We start from the raw sequence: 27,524 nt of genomic DNA, 5'->3' as shown, positions 1-27,524 counted from the left end.
AAAGAAAATGAGGCAGCAGAAAATTTTGTGAGTTTGTATTTTTCAGTCAGAAATACTTTTAAATGAATAGTCAGTCATTAACACATATGGAGTATTTGCTATTCCAGAAACTTTATTATGTTAATAGAGTCATATAGTATTATCACCATTTTTCAGATGAGAAAACTAGCTCAAAGATTAAAGTTTTGCTCATTGGTAGGTATAAATCTAGGAGTCAAACCCAAAGGGGATCTTTTTCTTGTTTTTTTGTTTTGAGAGGTGGCCCGTAAAATCCTATGTAAACCAGGTTGTTCTGGAACGCAAAGAAATCAGTCTTTCTACCTCTGTAGTGTTAGAAATAAAGGCATACATTACCACACCTATCTAAAGCCCTGAATTTTATCTCAAAGCATGCCTTAAATTGTAGGCTACCTCTTATATCAATACCATTTTCTTGTTTCAGTCCATCTAGCCATTCATGGAATCAATTTGTAGTTCCTTCAGTAAAAATGTCCCCTGTTGTTGCTATAATAACACATCATGACTATAAAAGAAAGTGTTTAATTTGGGTCTTGGATTCTTAGAGTCTGTGATCATCATGGCAGAAAGCATGGCAGCAGGCAAGCATGCTCAGTGCTGGGACAGTTATTGCAAGGTCATGTCTTGAGACACAAACATTAAAGAGGGTGACAAAGAGAAACTTGAAATGGTGTGAATCTTTTAACAAGGCCACACCCCTTGATACTTCCCAAACAGTTCCATCAAGGGTGTGAGAATGGGGGTCCAAGTATTCACACATGAACTTATGGGGGCCATTCTTAATCACTACAACCTCCAGAAGGTTCAGATATTTGAATACTTGTTCTCTAGTTCGTGGCACTTTGGAAGCAGGTTTGAGAAATATAGCCTTCCTGGAAGAAGTATGTCACTTAGTGAACTTTGAGGTTTGCAAGCCACATTCCATTCCTGATGTGCTCTCTTGGTGTTTTGTTCTTGTTAATTGAGATGTAAGCTCTCAGCTCTCATCTTCCAGCTCTGTCTACCTGCTGCCACAGTTCGCTGCCATTATAGAAATGGACTTTTATCCACATGAAATAATAAGCAAAAGTAATAAATCATTCTTTCTATAAGTTACCTTGATCATGGTATTTTATCACACCAATAGAAAAGTAACTAATTTACAATTGTTGCTCTAATGTATAGTCATTACAGTGGCAACATCAAAGGATTTGGTTTCAATAGAAGTGAAGGCACTGTGTTAAAGTGAAAGCAGGCCTCCAATGGTTTTTTTAGCAATCCTAAGTCAATATCTGTTGCATTTTTGTGTCTTTATGAAGAAGTGAAAGCTGGAACACCAAACTCGTACATGTCACATTCTTCCTGTCCACATCTGCTGTTGCAGTATAAACCTTCAACATGCTCTGAAGCAATATTCTTTTTCAAATTCTACATTTGGACTTCATCTATATGAATTAAAGGAGAAAAGAAAACAATGGCGGTTTCTTAGAACGTGGGTTAGAGTCACGATCAGAATAAACTCCTGGGATAGAAGAGAAACAGAGGCTGTAGTTACAATAAATTTCTGGAACACCAATAGGTTAGTGCTATAGGAGGAGAAAAATACTATGCAGAATAGTTCCAAGTTCTCTCAGTCATCTGTGCTGATCAGGTCCTTCACCTGCACACAAAAAACACCATGTTTTACATGATCCAGAGAACCAAGGAAGTCTCTAAGACTATCAATATTTATAGGGACTCTGTCTCAACACCCTTAAGTGGAAGGTATTTGTTATTACTATACATGGGATGTGTAGTAGAAAGATCCTACTGATTGAGCAAGCTGGTTAACTATGAAGCTTTCTGTGTGTTTAAATTTGATCTCGGCCAATATTTCCTAAATACTCCAGAAATTGATTTGTGTCGAGTATAGAGAACATTTTAGTTGATTACCAGACCTTGATATTTACATTTTCTTATTCATACCTATTTATCTATATTCTTCCATTTAGCATTTGTTGTAAAAGCTAGTCAGAACAGGGGGACATAAAGACGATAAAAGTAGAAACTTAGTGGTTAATTACCAAGTGTTTTGGAAAACATTTTATGCAAAAATGAACTCATCTGTACAGATCCATGAGTAATGTGAAAATTATGATGGTGTTCTATCACTGGTGCAAACCAATTCTCTTTATAATTCTTGCAAAATATGCTTTCATGGAAACTCTGAGCAACTAACCACTGTGCTGAAGGTTCAGAAGTGTTTCTTTTTTGTCAACATGACTCTTTCTGTTGTCTAAACATTTTTATGTTTCTAACGTGTAAGGTGTAAGGTAAGGTATAAGAAAAAATGAAAGGCCTTGCTCTCTTGATTGGAGGGAATGAGCCTTGAGCTTTGAAGAAGTGTCCTGTCAGTCATCAAAGCTTTGAATTTGGTATTGGTTATTTTACTAAGGATAGCAATACTTTTAGGCTCACACAACAAATACTTATTTGCTGTAGAAAGGCTGACCTGTGTAACTTCAAGTATTTTCTACAATTGAATTGAAAGGAATCATAAACCACCTGAGTGCTATGGCCCCTGGGTTCCTCAGACTCTAATTGCCTTTCCTATCTGACTAGTTTTTTTTTTTTTTTTTTTTTTTTTTCATCTTCATTGAGCAAGTTCCAGCACCCAAGAAACTACACATGTTGTACCTAGTTTTTATTTCTTAGAAGGAACAGACACATAATTCCCAGCCCTTCCCAGGGCAGGGGATGAGACACTGGTTCTTTATTTCCTCTTTGGACCTCATCTGTAGGAAAATATCATCCTCCCAGTTCACACTGTATCCTTAAAGCATCTCTGCCTTGAGAATAATGAACCCTGAGAGGGAGGAAAGGAATTCATTGCATTGGCCTGGGAAAATCAGTATAGAGAGCACACACAGAGATACAAATAACAGAAGTTTGCCATAAACATTAGCTGTAACAGAGGACTAGCTATTAAGAAGAAAGGTGTATACAAACAGTATACTCTTAACATATAAGGCACACCTATTAAGACAGTTAAGCTATAAGATCTAACATGAAACTGTCCCCCTGTGTCAAGATATAAATCTTACAAGAAAGGGCCCAGTCAAGGCTCAACGATTGGCAGCAGAACAGCGGTAGCACAGCTTCAGCAAGACGTTTTGGAATTCTGCACTGGATCCTCCACATTCCATGAGAAGCTGGTTGGGGGTGGAGGGTATGCCACTATAGGTACTCTAATACCCTCTGATTGGAGAGTCCTAGAAAAAGCATTTGGCTACTGGGTGCCCTGATAACCATCATTACAGGAGCTGCATGCTAGAGAACTTTTATGCCCTGCAGAAATCAGTACCTTTTGAGCTGTTGGAACTGCCTACTGAAGATACTGAGTGCTTCCACTACAGAAACCAAAAAAGAAGGCTTTTTTCTTTCTTTTTTCTGAGAAGAATCTGTCTAGTACCCTCTATGGACAAAACTTAAAAACTCTTTGAGACAGGAAAGGGAATGTATTTAAAGGGCCAGTAATGGTTTTTCACAGAGCAGATGGGGTGAATTTGGAGATGAGAGCAACTGTACTGAGATAAAAGTAAGTCTCATATACTATTATATTATTCTACTAGTTCTGACTTATTTCTTTTCTCCCTGTATCTTTTGCTAACCTTTCTATAGCCTGCAACAGTAAAGAAAATAGGATTTTCCTACTCAACTGTGCAAGCTTTCATGTTCTTAATGACAAATATCCAGGTTACTTTCAACTTTTCCATCCATCTGACTGTAGCAGTTGATTTGTATTGGAACATTATCAAAATGCCATAGACATGGCAAAATTCATAGGTTAAGAACTCTCTCTCTTTCTGTTTCTATGTGTTTAGTTGGTATTGGTGTGGGCATGGCATGGCTGTGTAAGTCAGAAGACAATCTTTGGAGTCAGTCATAGCAGGAGTATCTTCCAGAACTGTCTTCATTGATAAAGTGTGTCTGTTTATGTTTGTTTGCCAATGTCATGCTGATGTTTGAGTATTTTAAACTATATTCCTGACCTCCCTGGTATTACCCATAGTGATTAGCACACACGTTTTAGGAAAAAAATCAACCAGCTTGCCAGAAGAGTCCTCATAATTTATTAATTCTTACATAAGCTCAGTATAATTAGTGGTAGAAGAAATAATCACAGAAAATAGTAGTAAGATTAACTTGAAGAAAAATATACAAAATTTCACAGTAGCACTTCGAATTTTAAAGATAACAAACAGTAAGAGCCAGAATTATGGTCAGGCATTACCATGCAGTCAAGAGTGTTATCATACTGACACAGCACATTGTGTCATAGTTGCAGTGCCTATTTGATCATTATATGATGGGAGGGGTTGCATCGTTGAAGTACATTACATACCTTCCCTGCCATTGAGAGTTCTCACAACCTAGCAGGGGAAATCCTTCAGGTACCTGTTTGACTATTCACATAAGACAAAATTCTATTTTCCATTAAGAGAGTCACACTAATGGTAGATATCTTTTAGAAAGGTACAAAATCAGCACTGTTTCTGGGCAACAGAAGTGCTCTCAGTCTGAGAAATGTTCAGTTCCTGGGGAACAAATGAGGAGGTCCCCTTATGGGAGAAGGGACTGTCTCTGTGAGGTTAACTGTGTACTTTGTGATGATCAGTGAGATTTAAGGCCACAAACTTAACTAGTAAAACTAAATTTACTGACAGGAATAGAGTAATGGGAAAACAGACCATTGTTTTGAAGGATTTCTTCTACGCCTATAATGGAAACAAATTGGATAATTTTTAATCCCTTATCATCCTCTAGAAATTATATTTGCTAATGGAATGTAAATATCATTGGTAAAGAAACCTTATAGATGAATCATTATAATGAATGTTTAAATAAAGAGCATCCGGTTTTAAAAGCTACATTATTCTATTGCCTAAGTCAAGTCAACTAGGCTTTCCCACTCTGCATGTAGTCACAGGCCTTTGAGGGCAGTAATTGGAATGCTAATTCCTCCTAGATAGTACTGTTACAGAGGCTTTCTGGAAACCCAAGAGGGTTCTCCTGTGGAAGTTCTCTTAGCCCATTTGAGGAAGATTCATCCTTCCCTATATGCTCTTATCCCTTGTGGTCTTTGTTTTTGAGTAATAGACTCCTGCTACACACTCATTAGCACTAGCTGGCATAGGGAAAATAATGCAGAATGGTGTCGTGATGTACAATCCGCATCCTGTGCACCTTCTCTTCTCACCCTGAACTCTGATACTTGCCAAATACTCTCCACATGTAGAAAGCTTATCAAGCTGGAAATTTTGTATGTATGTGGGAGAGAAGAGCTTGACTAGATATCATTCACCTTACTCATATAGCCAGATTCCATAAATCAGTTCTTCATGGGTGCTTATTATATAACAAACCAGTATAGTAAGTGTGGCCTGTTATACTTTATTCTTAGAAGTCCGTAGCTTCATTCCAACATAGTTTTGCCAATGTACCAGTATCCTGAAACACATCAACCTCAATTCTCCCCTCTGATGAGCTTAACTGGGCTTTAATAATCCCTGCTAAATTGCCTTGTGACTCTGTCATGTGAATAAAGACTACAGACTCTAGGTTAGATTGTAAGCATCGAATTAATTTTATTGCAAAGGTCAGGCTGCTCTCCTAGCATTCTGTTGTGCTTGAAGGTTAGTCCCTGCATGCTTGGCCAGAACTTTCCTGTCTGAGTTGTATTCAAAACAGATCTCAAGATACAGCCAGATTGAAAACCAGACATTTGGGGATAAAAGGCTCTGGACTCTGACCCCTTGGAAATAACAAGAGTTACAGTGATTCCATCTTGTATATTATATAGCATAATCTCCCAGAGCTGCTGGGCATTAAGCTCAGCAGCTTTTGCTCCCAAAGTAAATGTCTGTTCATCTTTTCCACCTAGCTGCTCATGTCAGAGTTAAGAAATATTTCTTACCAAATGACTTCTAAGCTTGCTTGCCTCTGAGAAGTGACACCCCTGGGAAAGGAGACCTATCAGTGGAGTTTGACTGAAAAAAAAAAAGATATAATCACATCCTGATAACGCCAGACACCTCCATCCTGGTTCCATTTAACCTTCCTCTGTCTTCCCGGTTTAACACAGACTTAGTCTTAAGAGCTCACCTCCTTGGGCCAGCCCTATTATGAATTTATGTACTCCTAACATGTTTTTAACATATTATTCAGTTCAAGTTCTACAAGAAGCATTAATGTAATTTCTTGTTATTTATATGTCCAGAAAAAAAAAAAAAAAAAACTACTTGGGCTTTTTATGGAGGAGTTAGAGAAAGGACTGAAGGAGCTGAAGGGGTTTACAACCCCATGGGGACAACATTATTAACTAACTAGAGATCCCAGGGACTAAGCCACCAACCAAAGAGTACACGTTTGGAGTGAGAGACCATGGCTCTAGCCACATATGTAACAGAGAATGGCCTTGTTGGACATCAATGGGAGAAAAGGCCCTTGATCCTAGGAAGGCTGGATGCCCCAGTATAGGTAAATATGCCAGGTCTGGGGAGGTGGGAGTGGTTGAGAGAGCACCCACATAGAAGCAGCAGGGGGTGCCATGGGGGGTTCCGGAGGGGAAACTTGGAAAGGGGATAACATTTGAAATGTAAATAAGTAAAATATCCAATAAAAATTTACAAAAAGAAAACAACACTATAGAGTCTCAATAAGTGTATGTTAGTTTATTTGTAACTAAAGAACAATCCAAATGGATTATACTGGTTTCAGAACTCAGGTATACCATTTTCTTCTTACAAGTAAAGTTCTGTCTTTGAGGTTACATTGTAGTCTTCAGTAGTAAAAACACTTACACAGTTCTGTGCTAGAAGCTACAATACATTTTGCCAAGTGCAGTGGTTAAGGATTATATTTTTCACTGCAGTTGAAAGGGGACTGAAAACCAGGACTCATCCCATTTCCTAAATTATCCCTCTTGAAGTTACAGCCCCAAAGCCCCTATGTCAGCTACGTTTATAACCAAAATCCTGTTCTGTGATGGTGGTACCAGCTCTTCTCATTTTCACTTAAACTCTCCCTGCCTTTCTGTTTGCTCATCAATATCGATCTGCTTTCCAGGGATGTTTTCAGGACACAATCCTGATAAGAAAACACTCTATGAGAGAATATTGATGGCAGTTGTTTTGTAGGCACAAAGGAGAGGGCACTCAGTAGTAATTGGGGGCCATGTTTAGCTACCCGACCACCCATTATCATTAGTACTCAGATTGAAGCTAATGCATCATGATAATGCAGAATGGGCTACACATGGAGACTGGGAATTTATTCTCATGTGTCGATTGTTAGCCATGACAAGCTGTTTGAACCTATTCCAGATATAGTTGTATGCATGTCTTTTGTTTCTATTCCTTTCTTTGGAAATATGATATTTACCCTTTGTGTCTCCTATTCTCTTCTTTTATATTGCATGTTAAATATTGTTTTTATTCCTTTTAGAATTTTATTAATAAATGAACAGCTAGACCACAGAATATGGATTTAGAACAGTGAAAGTAGCAAAGTCCAATGAAAGAATGGTGGCAGATTTGATCACTGGGCTTTATTAATGGACCCCATCCTGGCTACATTGTACTTTCTTTGTATAAAAGCCCTCGCCTGCCTACCTCGCCTACCTCGTTAACCTCTTTGACTCCTGTTAACTCATTCCTGGGAATTTGTTGCCGTAATTGCAGCTGTCACTCAGCTGGAACCCCATGCTGGTTCTTCTGTGGACCATATGGGGCTGGCTTATTTGTTCCAGGCATCAGCTGTTAGGCGGAGGGCAAGAGACGAACAACCTCTGAGGTCAAACAGCCTGTCCTATTTGCTTTAGTTCTGTCTGTCTGTCTATCTCTGTGTGTATGTATGTATCTGTCTATCTGTCTGTCTTTCTATCTATTGCTGCAGATGGGCAATATGGCTATCTGGCCTCAGGGCTCAGAAACATGTGTGGGTACATGACTGGTCTTCATCTTCTCTCATTCACTTTAGGAACCAAAGCAGGTACCCTAACTCCTTGTTCAAAGATATGATCCATAATTCCCCTTCATTGTCTGAATCTCTTCCTTCAACACCCAAGGCAGCTGTGGGGAATTGTTTGAAACTTCTGTCTGTTCACAGAAACAGTTGCCAGCAGTTTTATGGAGCATCTCTTGTGTGTGTTTCTGCCCATTTGCAGAGTTGATGATGTCCTTTGCAGAAAGGTAAGCGGCAGCTTATCACTGCTTGCTTTCTTTCTCATGGGTCTTTCAGGTGACATCTCTCTTTTTAAAACAAATTAAAAATGCTATGCAAATGGATATGTTCCTATCGCACAGGCAAAATACAGGTCTGTGGAAGGTTCCTCAGACACAAAGTGATCAAGTGATAAACACATCTTACATTCATTTCTGTATGAGACAGCATCACTGCCCCAGCCCTTATATAGACCAGAGCCAATACAACATGCACATACACAGACTGAGCAAGTATAATAGCTACTGAATGAAGTAAAAGGGTGAGAAATTTCCACATAGACCAGAAACATAGCATTAGAGAAGACAATTTAACTTTGCCCCTGTTATGCCAATTTTGCTTTTAGAAGCCCACAAAGATTAATATGCAAATTAGGTCTGTGCTCATAAAATTCCTGAATGCCCTTTAATAAAATTGATAATATGCCATCAACAACAGTAGCAGCACAGCAGCACAACTGATAACTAACATTCCTACAGCTTTCCAAATCTGTTTACAGTTGACATCTTGTATTTAACTATCTCAACAACCCTGTAAGATTGTTAGAATTTTTGTCTATGCTTTTATATTAAAAAAAAAACCCTAGGCCCAGAGACATAAACATTAGTGACTTGCACAAGATTACATAAGTTGTAAATAATACTGCCTTCTGACTCCCATCCCCTAAGGTACTCACATTAGGCAACACACTCTGTCCTATCATCATGAAATCCAGCCCACTGCTACCTCTGTCCCCAAATCTCCCTGAAATTCTGGGTAAAAGAATTCACACCCTGCAGGGATTCAATTGAAAAGTGAAAGGAAAGTAAGCACATTACTAGGGAATTAGTGCCTTCACATGTGGATTTACTGCTAAATGATATCTTTGGCACTTCTGTTTGTTCCTAGATTGCAAACTACTAATCTATCTGAGAAAGAGGGGTTGGTGAAGAAGCAGGCAGAGAGTGAGAGCAAAGTAACTGTGCTGACAAGTTTTCTGTCAACTTGACACAGGCTCATTATTTGGGGAGTGGGAACCTCACCTGAGAAACTTTCCCCATTAAATTAGCCCATGGGCAAGCATGAAGTGCTTTTTTTTTTTTTTTAATTAATGATTGATGTGGGAAGAACCAGCTCACGACAGGTGGTGCCACTACAGGCTGGTTTTCCTGGGTGCTATAAACAAGCAATCTCAGCAAATCTTAAGTAATATGCTAATAAGCATCTCTCCACTGTTGCTTCTCCAGGTTCCTGCCACGTTTGAGTTTCTGCCCTAACTTCCTTTAATTAAAGGACCTGTGATTTGGACTTGTAAGGTGAAATAAGCCCCTTCCTCCCCAAGTTGCTGTTGGTCATGGTCTTTATTACAAGCAATAGAAACCCGAAGATAACCAGTAAACACTTGACAACTAAAGACTCCTTTAGACATGAAGATAAACTATTTCTGAAGTGATACCGTTGAGATATGTAATAGAACTGTGAAAACAGGCAAGGAATAACTAGCACAAAGTTCAGGCCAGTGGTCATCTTTAAGGATGCAAGGATTCAAGGAGGGACATGTGGTGAACTTGAAAAAGAATTCTTTTTTTTTTCTTAAACTACATGTTGACTATACTGTTTTCACTACATTTTATAGTTCATATTTTTTTCTTTTATAACTATCCAACCTTTAGTTAAAAGAAGTCAGTACCAGTGTACTCAGTGGGTATAAGTCTAGAGAGAGATATTGGAAGGACTTGGAAGAGTGGTAGTGGATGTGATCTAAATAATTAGATTCACATACCAAAGAACAGGTAATCAAAGGCAAAATTAACAAAAACAGAAGAAGACAGTGTATGTCAGTAGAAAAATACGATTTTATATATGGAAACAGCTTTACTGCTCTTAAAAATAAGATGCATGTTGAGAAAAAAATACTTGAAAAAAAACCAGTTTACTCTGGTGGTGTCTCCAGTAATATACCAGTTAGTTCCTCAGAAGCACTGTTATGTAGAGAAGGTATGCTTTTCCAGAACATTCCTGGAATCTTCAGATATATACATGGCTTTGATTTCTTTCTCTTAATGAGCTAGCTTCCGTGAGAGATAAGAGGAGTTACCCATTCATTTGGGGGTTTGAAGTTGAAATGCTTGAACTGTAACCATGGATTTATCCATTGTTACCTAAAGACTTATGGTCTTTCCTGGTTTTGGACCTGATAGAGAACGCAATGAATGGGTAGGCTTGTATATTTATTTTCATCCTGGGTGGGTTTCACTCTAGCCAATCTAGATACCATGTCTTCCATGTGGAAATAAGTGGATAAGCAAATGCACCCAGGCTGATTTTCTTTCCTATTCATTATTCACAAGGAATTCACCCTTTGTAATCATGTTCAAATCAAATTTGTTCTACCAGTCCCTGTAAGGTTTGCTCTAGAGATCATTACCAAATTAGATGCCTTGTATTTTTTAATACCTGATGTTTTCTCCATGCTAATGACATTAAACACACGAGTGTGCACACACACACACAGGTGGGTTAAAGATAATATCACTTAGTGGCCTAGAGATTCACTCAAGGAGAAAATTTAAGTTACAGCAGAGATACATATAAAGGAAAAAAATCAATAACACATCTTTTGCTTCTACTGTCACTGCATTAAAATATTCAGAAGAACTGTGGGACTAGATGAGGCAAACTATGACATATATAAGATAGCTTCCAGGTAAGGAACAATTAGTGATACTGTGTCAGAGTCATAAACTGACAATAAAATGTACTTGCGTAAAAATTATTCCTAGTAAAAGTTGATCCAATGGGCTTACTCTGCCCAGCTGACACAAAGGTCATGATTCTGCCTCTTTTGTCTTTGTTATTAAAATTGGAAATAAAGAACAGTCCTTGCCAGCAATCATCCACGCATCATCACAGATAACCAAGATGTGTACCTGAGTGGTTCTACCTTTCTATCATCACAGACAGTGGGTGGTCAGAAAAAGAAACTGTGGTTGTAGATCTAGGAGAATAAAAAGCAAATGAGCTTTGGAACTGGTATAGGTGGGTATAAACTGGAGAAGAGTAATACAGGAAAGTATTTTCAGGATAAACAGTACAATGTTTCTAAAATGTATCAATAGAACTACTGAGGCAGCTCATCATGTAAAGTGCTTGCTGCACCAGCCCAATGATCTGAGTCCCATCCCCAGAACCGATATAAAGAGAAAACAAACTCGACAAAGTTATACTCTGATATCCAAACGTGTACCTTCACACAAGTCAACACAATAATAATAATAATAATAATTATAAAAAATAACTATTTAAATACATAAAATAAAATGCATCAGTAGGATGAGGGAAAATTTAAATTAGTCCTCTTGGTCTTCCTGACTGTGTTCTTGGCATAAAGACAATGTTACAGAGAAACCACCATGTTCTCTTGTTGATGCTGTTGTAAATGTATTCCCTAGTATTATTGATGGCTGGTCCATACACTGGTATCTTCATCTCCCTTCTCCATGATTGACTCAAAATATTCCCCACCCCTAACCTCTGACACCCATCTTCTATAAGACAACAGAGGCAGAACTCACAATTGTTACTACATTAGTAATTACTTATATTCATCAACCATCTTATTGAGGTAAACACTGCAGTAAATCTTTCCACGTTTTCTCCCTTAATTTTAACTACCACTCAATTAGACAAGTACTACTATTGTCCTCATTTTTAGACTTATAATGTGCAAAGACTTTTAGTTCACTACCAAAGCATTCCACCTCTAAGTAGTAGTAGGCCAGGATTGGAATTCAACTCTAATCCAAAGAGTGATCTTAACTGCTGTTAGAACCTCATTTGTCTTCAATCAGGGCGCATATTGCATTAAAGGTTGAGAGGTCTCATGCATTTTTATTAATTCTTCTGTAATTGGATGCATGCATACATATAAAACACATTGAACATATTCACCCTTCACTCCTCTAACTCCCCCCAAATCTACTCCCTCAATTCCATATCCCATTCTGATTTCATGTCCTTTTACACACACACACATACACACACACACACACACACACACACACACACACACACATATATATATATATATATATATATATATATATGTAGAGAGAGAGAGAGAGAGAGAGAGAGAGAGAGAGAGAGAGAGAGAGAGAGAGAGAGAGAGAGAGAGAGAGAGTGCATGAGTCATGGATATCCAGCCATCCACTGCGTCCACTGTCATGATTAATCTAAGTGAGCACACCCTAACGAAAACTGCCCTAGAAGCTCTCAATGATCAGTAATTCCCCAGATAAACATGACTGCTCTTGTGCTCCTCCTTGTCCATGTTGTTATATTGTTATATTGACTGGCTTGATTTTGTACCTGTTTTGGATAGACCATCACAGCTACTGTGAGCTCATGGGTGCAGCTCTCCTGTCATATTCAGAAAACACCGTAGCACTCCAGTACTCACTGACCTCTAGCTCTTACACAATCTTTCTTCCACATTTTCTGTGGTGGTGTCTAAACCTTGGGGAGGAGGTGTGATATAGATATCATATCTGTAGATGAGCCCTCCACCTATACTTATTCTCTGCAATTTGATCATTGTTCAATACACAAGGAAACTTCATTAATGAAGTCTGAAAGCTAAACTAACTTATAGATATACGTTTTGTGAGTACAATTTGATACTAAGTCCATTTCACAAAATAATAGCAGCAGGTTGATTCCTAGGGCCTAAGAGTTCCCCTAACCATAGATTATTGGTCAGATTTCTGTATTGTCTCCCATAAAGACATTCTTAAATCCAATTAGAGAGCAGCTGGTTAAGTCATTCATTCCACTGTTGTCCCCTTGGGTGGTCTCACTTGCTTGGTCATGTTAGTTCACAGTTTTCACAACTGGGTAAGGTTATTGGTGACTTTTCTCTTACAGCAACCTACATAACACCTCCCAGTGTGATGGAAGATTTCCACCCAGTTTCACCTTGATTTTTACATGTCCTATAACTAAATTGTGGGTTGTCTTCAGAAATAGGGTCTTCCTATCAAAATCTGGTGTGCTAGTAAAGGCAAATACAGGTATTTTCCCTTGAGTAATTGGGTAGGGATGTCTGGAGATCCTCCAAACAGTACAGGGTTAAGAATTTTCTAGTTGATCCAGCCAATTACATGCTGGTAGTTAATGCAAAGGGGGCAGTTTTCAGAAAACCCAAATGAGTTCTTTTGAAACATGAAAGGTGATGAGAGTAATGGGAAAATTCTGTTCAATAAAGCTATCATTTTAAGATTATTTTTAATTGGGAATAAAGTCCAGAAATTCTGTTTCTGCTGTTCATGGAAGTAAAAGGTAAAAATAAGTTCAGAAGAAGCCAGGGCTTCTGGCCCAACACAGAGGCTGCCATTAGTCACTGCCTCCCGTGGCTGTTTGTGTATATATAGCATTGCCCTTAATATTTGAGAATGACCCTGCTGAGACAGCTAGTTCTCAAGCCAAAGTTTCCATTATCACTAGGATTTAACACTTGACTTGTTTATAGTTATCATGGCCAGGGTCCCACCTCTCTGACTGAGACTATACCCTGTATTTAGTGGACTTGCCCAACAAGTCAACAATATAATCTCAGAAACCAACCAACTGAAGAATAGAAAATAGCTCCATTCATTAAGCACTCTACTTTTAGGAAAGAAGCATATATTCAGGTATGGAAAATATATATTAACTACCCATGTTATCTTCATCACAGCCCCATGAAAGGAATGATATTAGGGTCATTCTTAGATGAAGAAATTGAAGCTCTGTGACTCTCAGATTTGTAGTACGCTACTTGATCACAAGGCAGATTCTCCCCTACCACCTAAATGAAAATCTCAGCAGTGGTTCCTAGCAATCTGCCTTTTTAGCCCCACTCCAAATGAACAGAATTACATAGTTGGAAGGCAAAGCAATTTGACAAATGCAAGGACCATTACTGCATAGAGAGTCCAGGGCAGAGCAGAGTTCAGACAAGCCTTCTTAATTCCACATGGAGTTCATGCTATGCTTATCTTTGTTCTACTCTATGTCCTATGGCAAAAAAGTTGACAAATATGTAAGACAGATTTCAGAAACAGTAAAGCAAAGCATTTTGTGGATTAACTACAGGACTGGCTGTTCTTTTTCTTTTTTCCCAAGAGAGCTTTCAATACTTTCAACTGTATAGCAGCAGGCTGTCAAATAACCTTTTATGCAGCCTGCCTTCAAAAAAGGGTGGACACCGGAGCTTTAGGAAGTTTTTTATGCTGCTACTTTTCCTTGTCTCTCTTATGTCACCTCTAGCCACCACCACTGTCAGCTGCACCATTAACACAATGAGCAGTACCTGATTTATTAAATATCAAGACTCTGCTTTAAAAAAAACAATACCTACAAAAGAACTAAGATTCCAGTAATAATTCTTGCATGTTTGTATGAAAATTGGGGTATGAAATTGGTTTCTTAATAAGAAACTAAGGGGAAAAAGAAACTAGGAAAGCTGTTGAAGGAGCTTACATAAGTAGACTCTTTTGGAGCACATTTATTCACATTGGTATTTTCTACCTAAATAGTAACTGAAGAGATACTGAATAAATGTGATGAGGCCATTCTAAAGATTAGAAGGCCATAGTGAAGAATTTTTCTACCTGGTCCAAGATGACATTAGTCACTTATACCTTAGAAAGTTCAGAAGTCAAGTGTTTATCAGATGTTTACTATATGTCTGTAATAACCTGGGCAATTTCCTAACTTATTTGAGTTTCAAGTTTGCTATCTGTAAGATTGGCATACTTGATAAATATTACCTGTGTTGTTTCATCATTGAGGAAAACATGTAATGATTATGCTCAGGGCTTGAAATGCATCTTCTTTTTGTAATTATCAACATTTATATTTGAAAAAATCATTAACTATAAAACTGTTTTGCAGTGTCCACTTATTCAATATTAGGGATCAGAATAATTACCATTGGGACTGGAAGTTTCTTGGTGGTTAAAACGCTTTCTTCATAAACATGGGGACCAGAATTGAGATACATAGAACCCAGGTAACTGCTACACAGGTAACTGCTACCTGTGGCTTACCTGTGCTCCCAGCCTCAGGAGATGGAGACAGAGCAAACTGGCTAGCAGGAGTACTCATGTTAGCAGGTTCTAGTTTTTCAGTCAGAGACTCTGCTTCGATGAATAAGGTAAAAAAAGAAAAAAAAGCCAGAGAGGGTGATTCCCAACATTACCCTCAAGCATCCACATGTACACACACACATACACATTTACATATCCACATACATGTTTACCCACACACATGAAAAATATAAACAAATATACACACATATGTTTCACTTCATATTGCACATATGAACTGAAGGGGCACATGACAGGATGAGTCATCATTCTTAGTACCTGAAAAATAGATATCTTTAGCTATAGGTGAATAAACTAGTGTAAAAGTTTGTAGAACTGTCAGCTCCCACAAGTAATAAGTATTAAATTATGGCTAGATGTTTGTATCTGACTCTAAGGTTTATTACTTCCCTATAACATGTTGCCTTTATAAATGTAGGATGTATACTGTGAGTATATGAATGGACATGGGCCAAAACCTGTGATATTCCTTCTCACTACCACCATTCCACTCTCACTGTAATGATTACTAGAGGGCTTGTTTACAAATATATGTGTTCTTATCAAGTCCATCCTCATTACCTCCTTTCCATCCCCTTTGGTATCCCCCCACCATATGCACTATTTTTTCTTAACCCATTCAGTCTTGTTAGAGTTGTGAGTATGTGCATTGCTGTAAGCCTATTCTCTGGCACCTGGACTACCTATCTCGAGCTATATATCTGAAGAAAATGATCCTTTCCCAGAAGCCATCAGCTGCAATATCTTCTTAGCTATGTGTAGCACTTAGTGAGCTCTTGCCCCATTCATGCTGGAATTTTGGCTGGCATGATTCTGTGAAGGTCTAATTGAACTAGTTTCAAACCTGTAATGTCCTCAAAACTGCTTGAGATACGGTCTTGAGAACTATCTTGCTTGTTAAATAACAGTGAATCACTGGGATGCTGTTTAGTTTGTGAAAGTACCATCTTCTTAATAATTAAACTACTATCTCCCATATCACGCTGCACACACAAAGTCCATGTGAGGATGATTTCTTACTATATATACTAACATTAAGAACCCTTTCTCCTCTCGTCTTCTTTATTTCCCCTTTTTCTCTCTTCCTCTTATTCCCCTCCCTTTCTATTCCCTTTCCAGTAAGAATAAGTTGTGACATCCTAATTTTCTTGAGTAACTCTTTGATTTATCCTGTATAATACTCACAAGGAGGTAAACCCCCTGCTTGTCTAATAGCGTCATCTGTCTGCTCTCTGAGAGCTTTGAATTACAAAATTCATTGTCAGATCCTTCAGCATGCATAACTGTGATGCAAGCCTTAGCGTCACTGGCAGTGAATCTGCAACAGGAGAGTGGGTACCTGGGGCTTCAGTGCATTGTTCACAAACGATGACGTATTGTTAATTTTCAAGGAAAATGAACAGGGACTGAAAATAACACTTGCAGAGCACAATATATTGCTTCATAAGCAATAAATACCAAGCAGTAGATAAAACCTTGAGCCTTAAGCTTAATGCAATCCAAAACCGTGATTTATTCTGCTGTTACCTTTCCATTAACCAAAGAACAGAAAGCACCATGTTATTCAGTGCTGGGGCACACAATCCTATCCTTATGCCATAATCTATCAAAGAAAATATTTTTGCATGCCTGTTATGTTTTCCCAAAAAAATAGTAGGTGTTTTTTCCTGTGTTCAACACAAACATTTACTAAATTTTCTCTTATGTCCTTTCATCATAGTTGGATTCTCAGTACTATTGCCAGTACCACTCTCTAAACAGCAGCCTGTCAGCCTTCTCTAGTGTGTGTCTTCCCATGGTGTCAGGAATGATTTCTTTGATGTGTATCATAGAAAAAGTAGACAATGATAATAAATAGATTCCTGGGAGTCTAACCAGATTAATCTTAGTATTTACTGCATACTAGCATGAGAGAGTGGGTCAAGAACTCTGAACATGGGATTGGCTGTGCAAGTGACAGATGACTCAGAGTTATGAAGAAACCAGGAGCACTCTTCATTAAGAATCCACAATATTGTGAACTATCAAGATGGCTCAGTGGATACGAGCACTAGCCTCAGAGGCAAGCATAGTGACACAAGTTCAATGGTGATGCAAATGCAGTCAATGGAACTCACCATTGATGCTAGATGCAGTGGTAAATGTCTGTAAGTCTGGCACATCTACCACAGAATGTCAGAGAGACAGATGAATAGCCCAGAACCTCATGCAGCACAACAGAAATAAGAAGGCCCTGCTTGGATGAATTGTTTCCTGGTCACCACCCATGAAGGAAAACATACTTACACACACACACACACACACACACACACACACACACTCACACACAAATATTTTTTGAGGAGCACAAAAAAAAATCTGCCATGGAGAATAATCTCTCAATCTCACCATAATAGACATTTAGAGCCAGATGATTCTTCATTCCAGAGGCCTGCCCTATAGAACAGAAGATGATTACGGGCTTCTTCTTTGGCCTTCACCTACCTACTAAACAGATTTCAGCAGCAACTTCGTATTGTCAAATGATACAAAAAGAGATGTCTCCAGACTCTCAGATGTCCATTGGAGAGAAACTTAGATCCAAATGAGAACCACTAGAGTAGAAGACATGGGGAATACCCATATGTCTAAGGTCAAACCTTGTCTAACTTTTTTGACTACCTTTATTTAGTATAGCATAATAGGTAAGAGCAGAAATCAGAGTCAGAAATTGTAAGCTTCTATTCTGGCTCCACTGGCTGACCTCTATTATTATTAATTCATCAATACAATGATATAATGAGAAGAATTTATTTCATGAAGAAGTTTTGGGTTTTAAATTTATATACATAAAATGACAGAACAATGCTTGGCACATAGTAAGTATGATGATGGTATTAGTCCTCGTATGGTTTCTGCTCTATTATTCATATTTTTGTTAGTACTTGTGTGATCCAGAGGTCTGGGGTCTATTATCTTCCTTCTGCAGAAATGATAGTGAGCTAAGTCCACAATCCAGGACAAGACAGTATAGAGAGAGTTTGAATGGCTTTAGATCTAGTAAATCTAGCAGGTAATCCCCATATTGTACATGTACAGAGTTCTTATTTAAAAGTATATTTATTGATAGAAGTAACAGAAGGAAATGAGGTTTATGTCTCCTGGCCAGTGTCCACAAATCACCCTCTAACAAGCACATCTAATAAGCACATGTTTACCTACACACAAACATAAAATAAATAAGTACTATTATTTTTTAAAACAGAATTGGAGAAGAGAAATTTGCCAAGAAAGCTTTTGTTGGACAAATGGTACCAACATGCTTTACTTATTTCAAAGTGGAAGAAAAAAAGAGAAACATTTATAATCATGGACTTCAGTATTACAGAATTGTAATCAAATAGCTGTTGCGGAATTGGATAATCGGTGGTTCATATAGAGGCACTGACTTGGTAGTTATGGAGTGACATCAAGTTAAAGTAGATAATTACTTCCAAAGCTATTATTACTTTGATGTGTATGTACTCCTATTCCAAAATGCCTTATGCTCAATTTAGTTACTTTGAAGGCAGTTGTTATGGACATATATAACTTCTGATCTCCTAAGGAGTTATCATACAGCAAGTTTGGAGAACTTGGAAAGGTATTTTGAAGAGCATTTTGTCTCACTGGCACGTACATTCTGAGTATTCCTTTATTTTAAAAAAAAAGAAGTGTGCATATACATGTATATATGTGCGTATAAATGCAAGTGTGTGTGTGTGTATGTGAATTAGAGATGAGCAGAAAACCTGCTGTGCCCTTTTCTATTACTCTCTGCTGTGTGTCCCCCTTTATCACTCTCTGCCTGTTATTTTGAGGTAGGGTCTCTCTTTAAGCCTGGGGGTTGTGCTTTTTAGGTAGGCTACAATCCGCAAACACCAGGGAGTCCCTCCTTTCTACTCACTTCAGAACTGGGTTATAGGCATATACAGGATACTCACATGCTATGTGGGAGCTTGGATCTGAACTTTGGTCCTCAGAATTGCACACTAAGCACTCCTAACCACTGTGCTATCTCCCTAGAAGCTTCTGAGTATTCTTTGGTGCTTCTGGGAGTCATAGGAAATGGAGTGATATTCTTCTCTGATGTGACACTTGTTTGCTAAGATATTAAAGAAATAGCTTGGCATCCATATGTAAGCTTGAAAGCAAATTAGAATAAGGCTCAACTTTCTACAACTTAGTGATAATTCTACAGATGTATTTAGCAAAGCACATTTTATTAATGTGAACCATTAACCTAGACATCTGGGAAGCAAAGGATCACCTAGAAATTGTGTCTGAATGAAACTTTTGCAATTTCGCTTTCATAAATGGTTCTGCTGATACAAGAGCATGAATATAGATAATAATGTCAGACCAAATTATTAGTTAGATAGATCTGTCTCTGGTTGTAACTGTAAATAAACTCCTATATCTATTCAGTTACTATTGAAAATTGGTTTAGCAATAATGGTGTCTATATGTTAAAACAGTTTATTATTCTGAACATGTATGTTGACTATCAATGAATGTCATTACATGCATTGCCTATGTACCAAAGTCAATAAAATTTAATATTTGTTAGATACTTATTCAAATATATTTTAAATTGATAAATTGATATGTTTTACCACACACAGCATTAAAAATAGGAGGCTTAAAAAGATTCCTATGCTGGGTGTGGTGGTACAAACCTTTAACCTCAGCACTTACAAGGAAAAGACAGACAGAACTCTTAAAGTCAGTTCCAAACCAACCAACCAACCAGTGCTACATAGTGAGACCCTGTCTCAAAAAGCTTATTACAAAGATTCCTAAAAAACCATCTGTGACCTAAGCTAGAAGATAAAAATATAGCCAGGAACTATAATTCAAGAGCATAGTTGATGAATATTCAGTTGTTCTTGATTCCCACACTCCTCTAGCCTCATTTTCCACTCATTATCCTGAAGAACATCATAACCTTCCTTACTGACCCATTGAAATAATTCTTTTCCAGTGAAGGCTTCTCTGGCCACTCATCTCCTCCACCCTTCCTATCCCCAAATACCTTGACCTAAACCCATTCCTACAGCTTTAGTTAATCTTCTGGAGTCCTGGAGCACTTTATTCAGAGTTTTATTGTAGTGCTTATTACAATAAGTAGTATTTGGTTCTTGGGGTATCGATCATTTCTGCTATATTGCAAGCTCTGTCAGAGCAGTCAAGTTTCCATCCCATTTCCTAGTTGCTAGCACGGAATCTGCTGTATAGCATGACACCACAAAAAAAAAAAAAATGGATTTGAGGAGGCAAATACTGAGATAAGTATATAAAATTCACATGCAAGATAAAAGGTAATGAGAACATATAGGAAGGAATAATTAATTCCAGCGAGGCGCCTTCACAGGTAAAGTGGTATTTGAGATTACGATTAGAAAATGAAGAGTAATTGACAAGTGGGGATAGGCGGTAGAAGAAGTGAGGGAGATGAGAAGAACACTTAAAACAGACTTGGGAATTTAGGAATGACAGTCCTATTTATACAGGGTCATTATCTGTTCTTATAAACAATCCTTAGCAGGGTATGTGCTAATGAGCACTTTAACAGACACTTTGATTAATAGACATTTTGCAAAGAAGAGTACTATATTGTTCTTACCCCCCCCCCAATTTTTTATTGGAAATTCTCTGCATTTACATTTCAGATGTTATCCTTTTCCCACTATTTTATCTTCCCTTCCCCTCCCATTGCCTCCATGAAGGTGCTCCCTCTCCCAACTACCCTCTCCCACCTCAGCACCTTGGCATTCCCCTACACTGGATAAACGAGCCTTCCCTGGACCAAAGGCCTCTACTCCCATTGATGCCAGAGAATGCTATCCTTTACTGCATATGCAACTGGAGCCATGAGTCTCTCCATGGAAACAATGGTTGGTGCTTTAGTACCTGGGAGCTGTGGTGGGTTTAGATAGTTGATAATTTTGTTTTTCCCATGGGGTTGAAGACCCTTTCAGCTCCTCCAGTCCTTTCTCTAGCTCCTTCACTGGGGTCCTTGTTTTCAGTCTGATTATCAGCTGCAGGCATCCTCCTTTGTATCAATATAGCTCTGGCAGAGCCTGTAAGACAGCATCCATGTTAGGTTCTTGCCAGTAAGCATTACTTGGCATCAGCAATAGTGCTTGGGTTTATTGGGCGTATATGGGGTATATCCTCAGGATGATCTGTTCTCTAATCCCTGATCCTTTCTTTATTTATCCCTTTATTTCCTCCTATAAACATTTTGTTCTTCCTTCTAAGAAAGACTGAGGCATCCACTTTCTGGCCTTCCTTCTCTTTGAGCTTCATAAGTTGCATGGATGGTTTCTTGGGCATTCCAAGCTTTTTGGGCTAGTATCCACTTAGAAGTGAGTACATAGTATGAGTGTTCCTTTGTGACTGGGTTACTTCACTCAGGATGCTCTGACTCCCAGATTTGTCCAGAGTTTGGAGAGGGAGGTATTTCAGAAATTTCAATATTTGATTTTAAAATCCCATGTTGAGAAGAACTTCCAGGCTGGTTGGTTGGTTTCTTTTTTGCAAAAATACATAACTATGCTGGGAATAAACAAAAGAGCCAGAAGAAAAGTATTTTGACATTATGACCTAGTTCCTAAGGAACTACTTGTGCTCCCTGGGAGACATTCTACAGTCTCCAATCAGAGATCCTACAAATACTTGCTACCTGGAAATTGTAAACTCAGATGGACCTGGTTATTGCCTCTTTTAAATCTGTATTTGATGACATATTTCTGTTTTCTTCTTAATATTTACAGGTAAGCTCTGTTTATTTGAAACTATGATTTCATGGAGCTAGCTCTGAAAATGGGTGTGCAGACTAGGGTTTCTACAAGTGCAGCAATTCAGCAGCTTAGAGTGCAGAGTGGAAGGAACGAAGGCTCCCTCCCCTCTCTGCCCCTTGCCTTCCTCTCTGTGTAGGTGTGGGTGTAAGCCTTGTTGCAGGATTTAACACAGAAGAATGACAGAAACTAGCATCTCAAAACTGATATCTTTGGACATTTCCTTGTTCTCTCCCGGACTAAAATAGCACAAGCATAAGTAAGGCAGGCAAGGACCATCCTGATGTTGCCAGCTTGGAAGGACATGATGGACATTAACAAGCTACTCTGAGAACACAGTTGCCTTCGGGGGTCTCATTGGCAGATGTTCATATTGGGAAGTAGTAGGAAGGCTATGTATTTTTCTCTTACCTGGAGGCTATCAGCAATCGCGGAGAAATTTCCCATATTAAAGCCCTTGCATGCTCAGATAACTTATTGACTATATCTCAATTAACTGTTCCTTGCATATATGACCCACTTCAGTGTCTTTGATTATGTCATCTTTTTTTGGGGATACCCCTTACTTTTCTTTACTACCTTTTACCCACCTATCCCTCAAAATATAGTCCATACAATTCTACCCTACTCTTCCAGCATTTGTTCTCTGTAAAGTAATTTCTACCTACTCAAGCCACAGAATCTTTTTAAACTTCAGTAATCTAGTCTATATTACTCATGTATTTCATTGGCTCTTGGTTATTTTATTAAGGGCAGTAAAGCATAGTTACTAAATTGCATGTATTCTGTACAACCTTGGATAATAGAGATAACCTTTTGATAGCTCTCATTTGTTGAATGAAGATATAAATCCTCCCCATCTCATAGATTTATCCTGAAAGTTAAATGACAATGACACGTGCCAGCTGCTTTAATTGACATATGGTAAGCACCCAATAATTAGTGATGATGGTAGGCTGAGGTGGTACTGGCACTAGCAGTAATTATCATCATCATCTGTCTCAACTACATCGTGCGGTCTTTGTGGACAGGGACCATGTCTACTGTCTGCTGTTTCATCCGATTTCCCCTAACCCCCAGAATATTTTATTAGCTGAAGATCTGCTCAGCTCTGTCATCTGTAAACTGCTAGGACCTAAAATTTCGCCAGGAGTGTATTTTTCACATTTTATTACCAACTACAGAAACCCTTGGGTGATTTCTTTTCTTTTGGTTTGCATCCCTGAACAGTTTGGGTGAAGTCTGCTAAAGTAATAATATGCTAGTAGACAGAAAAGAGTAAGAAACTTCTTAATTATTCAAACTCCTTTGATGTGTACATTTATGATGGGTAAAAGGGGAGAAGGTGGAAAAGGAATACACTGAAACGCCATCTGGTAAATTACTTTCAAATTTCATGACTTCCTGCCACTTTAAGCTGTATTATTACAATCATTATAAGAGAACTAATATTGCATTGAAGCCTTATCCACCACTTGTCCACTGACCATTTTTCAAAAATATTTTCTGGAATTTACTCTTAAGAACTAAACTACATAGTGGAACTTCAACACAACAAATTATTTGGTCTGTCATTTCATTTCAGCTGATAATACTAGAACTCTGAATGTAGATTCTGCTGCAATGACGCTGCCTGTGTCTGATCCAACTGCGTGGGCCACAGCAATGAATAATCTTGGAATGGCTCCACTGGGAATTGCTGGACAACCAATTTTGCCTGGTATGTTATTTTTAATTACTTCACAAGTACTTTTTTATTGATCACAGAGTAATAAAATAAAACAATATGATACAACTTATTTTGAAGATGGCATTTTCTAGATTCTGCCTAGGGTGGGTAGTTTGGTATTGTGAGCTTTATCAACTGGATGGCCAGTGGTTGCTTGTCAACTAAGACAGCCTTTTAGGCAGTCTACAAGTATACTGACACAGGATGAGATCACTGAACATGCATCAAAATGAAAGGCAACAGAATTTTCACAAGTAATAACAATCTTAAGTCCTAGATTCCTAAAGGGGAAGAAGGGAGGTAGTAGCTGCATTGGTTCCAAGATCATTTTGACACTGAATGACACTGTTTACATATGTGTATGTGAACACACACATTAATGGGTATGGCAGCCTAACTCCATCTCCACAAACTATGAAGTCAAGTTCCAGCAAATTAGCTCAGAAGGGGAAAGGCATTTTACCCCAAAGTATGATAGCTTGAGCTTGATGCCCAGAACTCACATGATAGAGAGAATCAGATCTTGTAAGTTGTCCTCTTTACTTCTACATGTGTACCATAGCATGAGTGTGTGAGTATATGTGTGTTTTAAAATATTTACTTAAAAAGTGAAATCATAAGAAAAACATGACAGTATAAAAAGGGGTTGTATAGACACAACACCGCTTCCTGGCTAGTAAGAGCTAATTAATGCAATCCCAGGGAGCCTGGGGTGGCTTTTTAAACAGTCTAAACATTAATCTCCTTAGATTTATTTGACTGTGGCCCTACATAAATGCACATCAAGACCTCATCAAGCTAGATGCTTATAGCTCAAATTATGTACTTCTTTTAATTCCTAAAATATGAGGTTCCATCCCACCATCCCAGACTTACTGAAACAGAAACTTCATTTTTACAAAACACCCAAATAATTCACAGCCATTGTCACATTGATCCACAATGCTGTGCCCTTTTCTTTATATAATCAGTTCCTTCTTTCATTTCACAATTCCAGCCTGAAGTTTAAATCTTTAAGGATTATAATGGAGTTGATGACAATATTAGAAATAAATTAAGAGACGCTATTATGTTAAATACTGGGAAATAACTACAAAAAAGATCAACCAAAACTATATGAATAATGAATGGGTACCAACCCAGAAGATTTATCAATACCTTATAACTTTCATAGTGCCAGGAGGTTCTATTTATGCTTTCACTGAAAAAAAAATTAATAATTTTGCCCTACTGTGAACCCTAGAAACCATAATAATGATTGACTTAACATAGCAAGATGTGTCTACTGGTACAATAGTTTTATTGTAGGAGTAACTAACTACATTCTGATTTGGTTTAAAGACTACTCTATAAGACTGAGCTTGGCTAGGTCATTGACTCTAGAGGAAAACATAATTAGTGGCATGCATGAACACATTAAAGCACTGAGTACATGCATAAGATCAGTCATGCCAAAAATCCCAATATGGATTGAGTTGAAAGATGCCTAAGAGTTTAGCAAAGCACACCACTGGATATGTCTGCAGTGATTTACACACACACACACACACACACACACACACACTGACTGACATAGGAGAGCAACTGAGGAGGAAATACCCATAATAAATGCAGACAACATTATCACCAGATGAAATAAAAGTAGAAAAATAAAAACAAATAGGTGCAAAATCCTTCTTCTGGAGTCAGTGTGTTTCATACTGTTGCTTAAGCACACCAGAGTCCCATTGCTTTAGTCCTTTAATGTGGGCTCTTAGCATGTATTCTCTAGGTAGCTTCTAGGTCTCTTCTATCTTAGGCTGGGGTTGTACCATTGATTCTCCCCCCCTCATCTTGTAGCTTACAAATTAAGAAATGATATGATTATGACAGGGTGAAATGAATGGTGGAAGCAGATGAACTGCTTGGTCACATTTTTCCAAAGTAGTACTACCAACTGGACCTATGAAGGGCATTTCACATTCACACCACAACAAGCATTATACTCCAGTGAATGCTGCCTACCTTACTACTTGTCAAGGTCTAGGGGGCAGATTAGGGTTATCTACCATCTTGTTGCAGTTTTAGAATAACCTCTATGATTTTTGCCCAACCATCTAGAAAGGAGGTCAATGTGAGGGTAAAGGGTTAGGAAGTGTATATGTAAATCACACTACCTATATACATATATGGAAATGTCATGATGAAAACCATTATTTTGTGCAATTATTATGTGCTAATTAAAAATAACCCTCATGGAGCTAGGTTTTAAAGTGCCTTTATTGATATCAGGCTTAGCAATTTAGCCATTTTTGTGCCTCTCAGGCAGTTTCTGCTGAGCCAGTTCTTTGGCTTGTCTGATATGGCCTCCCTATGGTAATAGAATACACTTTTGTCATAGATGAAAAACTAATGCTGCATAAGGTTTTTTTGGCATTCCCCTGAGAGTTTAAATCTCCACTCTTATGGATGGTGTTGATAAACTCATACTTGGTAATGAAAACGATGACTGGCATAATTAGAAGCTTTAAGTGGGGATCAGAAATGGGCCATCTGAGGTTTGGAGTGGAGCTGCCTTTCATCTACCAGTAAAATTTATTAACAGTGATGACAGGACAGGATCCCTTCTTATACCAATTCTCTGCAAGAGTGTTTTGCCAAAGCATTTCTAAGAGACTGTTCATTGTTACATGAAAGGGGGCAACCAGAAATGCCATAACTTCTTGTTAAAGGGCAGTATTCTAGTCCAGTCATCACAAATGAAACCAAGAACACGAACCAACAGAGAATTATTCACTGAATATTATTTGCCCCTGTCTGGCATTTTCATCCTAAAAAAATGACCTTAACAGCTTCATAATGAGCTATGAACTATAAAAGCAGAAAAATCTCTCATTATGGAATCTCCGATGTAAAGACTCAATAGGAGAAAGAATGAAAAATGTAGATTCATGCATCTTATTCCCAGAGCAAAATCAAGCCCCACTGTGGGTATTGTCATTCTAGAGATGACAGTTCTCCTTGAAATCGGCAGGTTAACTGTGACAGAAACAGAAGAGAGTGTTTACATATCTCATCACAGGTTCTTTTCTGTCAGATACCTAAGGAAGTCTGGACTTAGGGTTGTATTACTTTTTACATCTTTCACAGGTACAAGATACTTTTAATGACAAATGGGATGAGATCCTGAGACAGACTACTATATATCATAATGGTGGACATTTTACCCAGAGACAGTGATGTGTGTAACAGTATGCCAAATAGAAGTAATATTTTTCTAAAGCAAACTCAGAATGCTTCCAGTAATAGCAATCCTAACATGCCACATATTTACATATGGATATGTGGTACTAATCTCAGAGAGGCCATATGTGTTTCCAAACTTATATAGTAGCTGGCAAAGTGATTAGGGAAAAGCAAGTTGTCATCATTTGGGTTGGATATGACTGAGGTTATATACAGTATAATGGAAAATATTTAAATGTGTAATTATTTGCCTATTTAAAGAGGTACCCAACTTTGACAAAATGTATAGGCTGTATGATCTGTGTCCTACAATACCTTTTTGCAGAAACAACCACATCAGGATTGACTTGGGAGCTGGTGTCA

The 27,524-nt window shown here is 38.1% G+C and overlaps 1 protein-coding gene across 3 annotated transcripts in view; it reads left to right on the top strand.

Annotated features, from left to right (window-relative positions):
- ENOX2 (ecto-NOX disulfide-thiol exchanger 2) overlaps window positions 1–27,524 on the top strand; it is a 282,303-nt gene that overhangs the window by 182,343 nt on the left and 72,436 nt on the right. For all 3 annotated transcript variants that reach the window (XM_080909606.1, XM_080909605.1, XM_080909604.1), the window contains exon 3: window positions 23,793–23,927. In XM_080909606.1, coding sequence (XP_080765732.1) covers window positions 23,831–23,927 — 97 coding nt within the window. In that variant the 5' untranslated portion in view covers window positions 23,793–23,830. The remainder of the gene's footprint in view (window positions 1–23,792; window positions 23,928–27,524) is intronic.

Source organism: Micromys minutus (assembly GCF_963924665.1).
Source record: "Micromys minutus genome assembly, chromosome: X".
NCBI lineage: Eukaryota > Metazoa > Chordata > Mammalia > Rodentia > Muridae > Micromys > Micromys minutus.
Note: the sequence above shows the minus strand (reverse complement) of the source record. Positions and strands in the feature narration are given on the sequence as shown.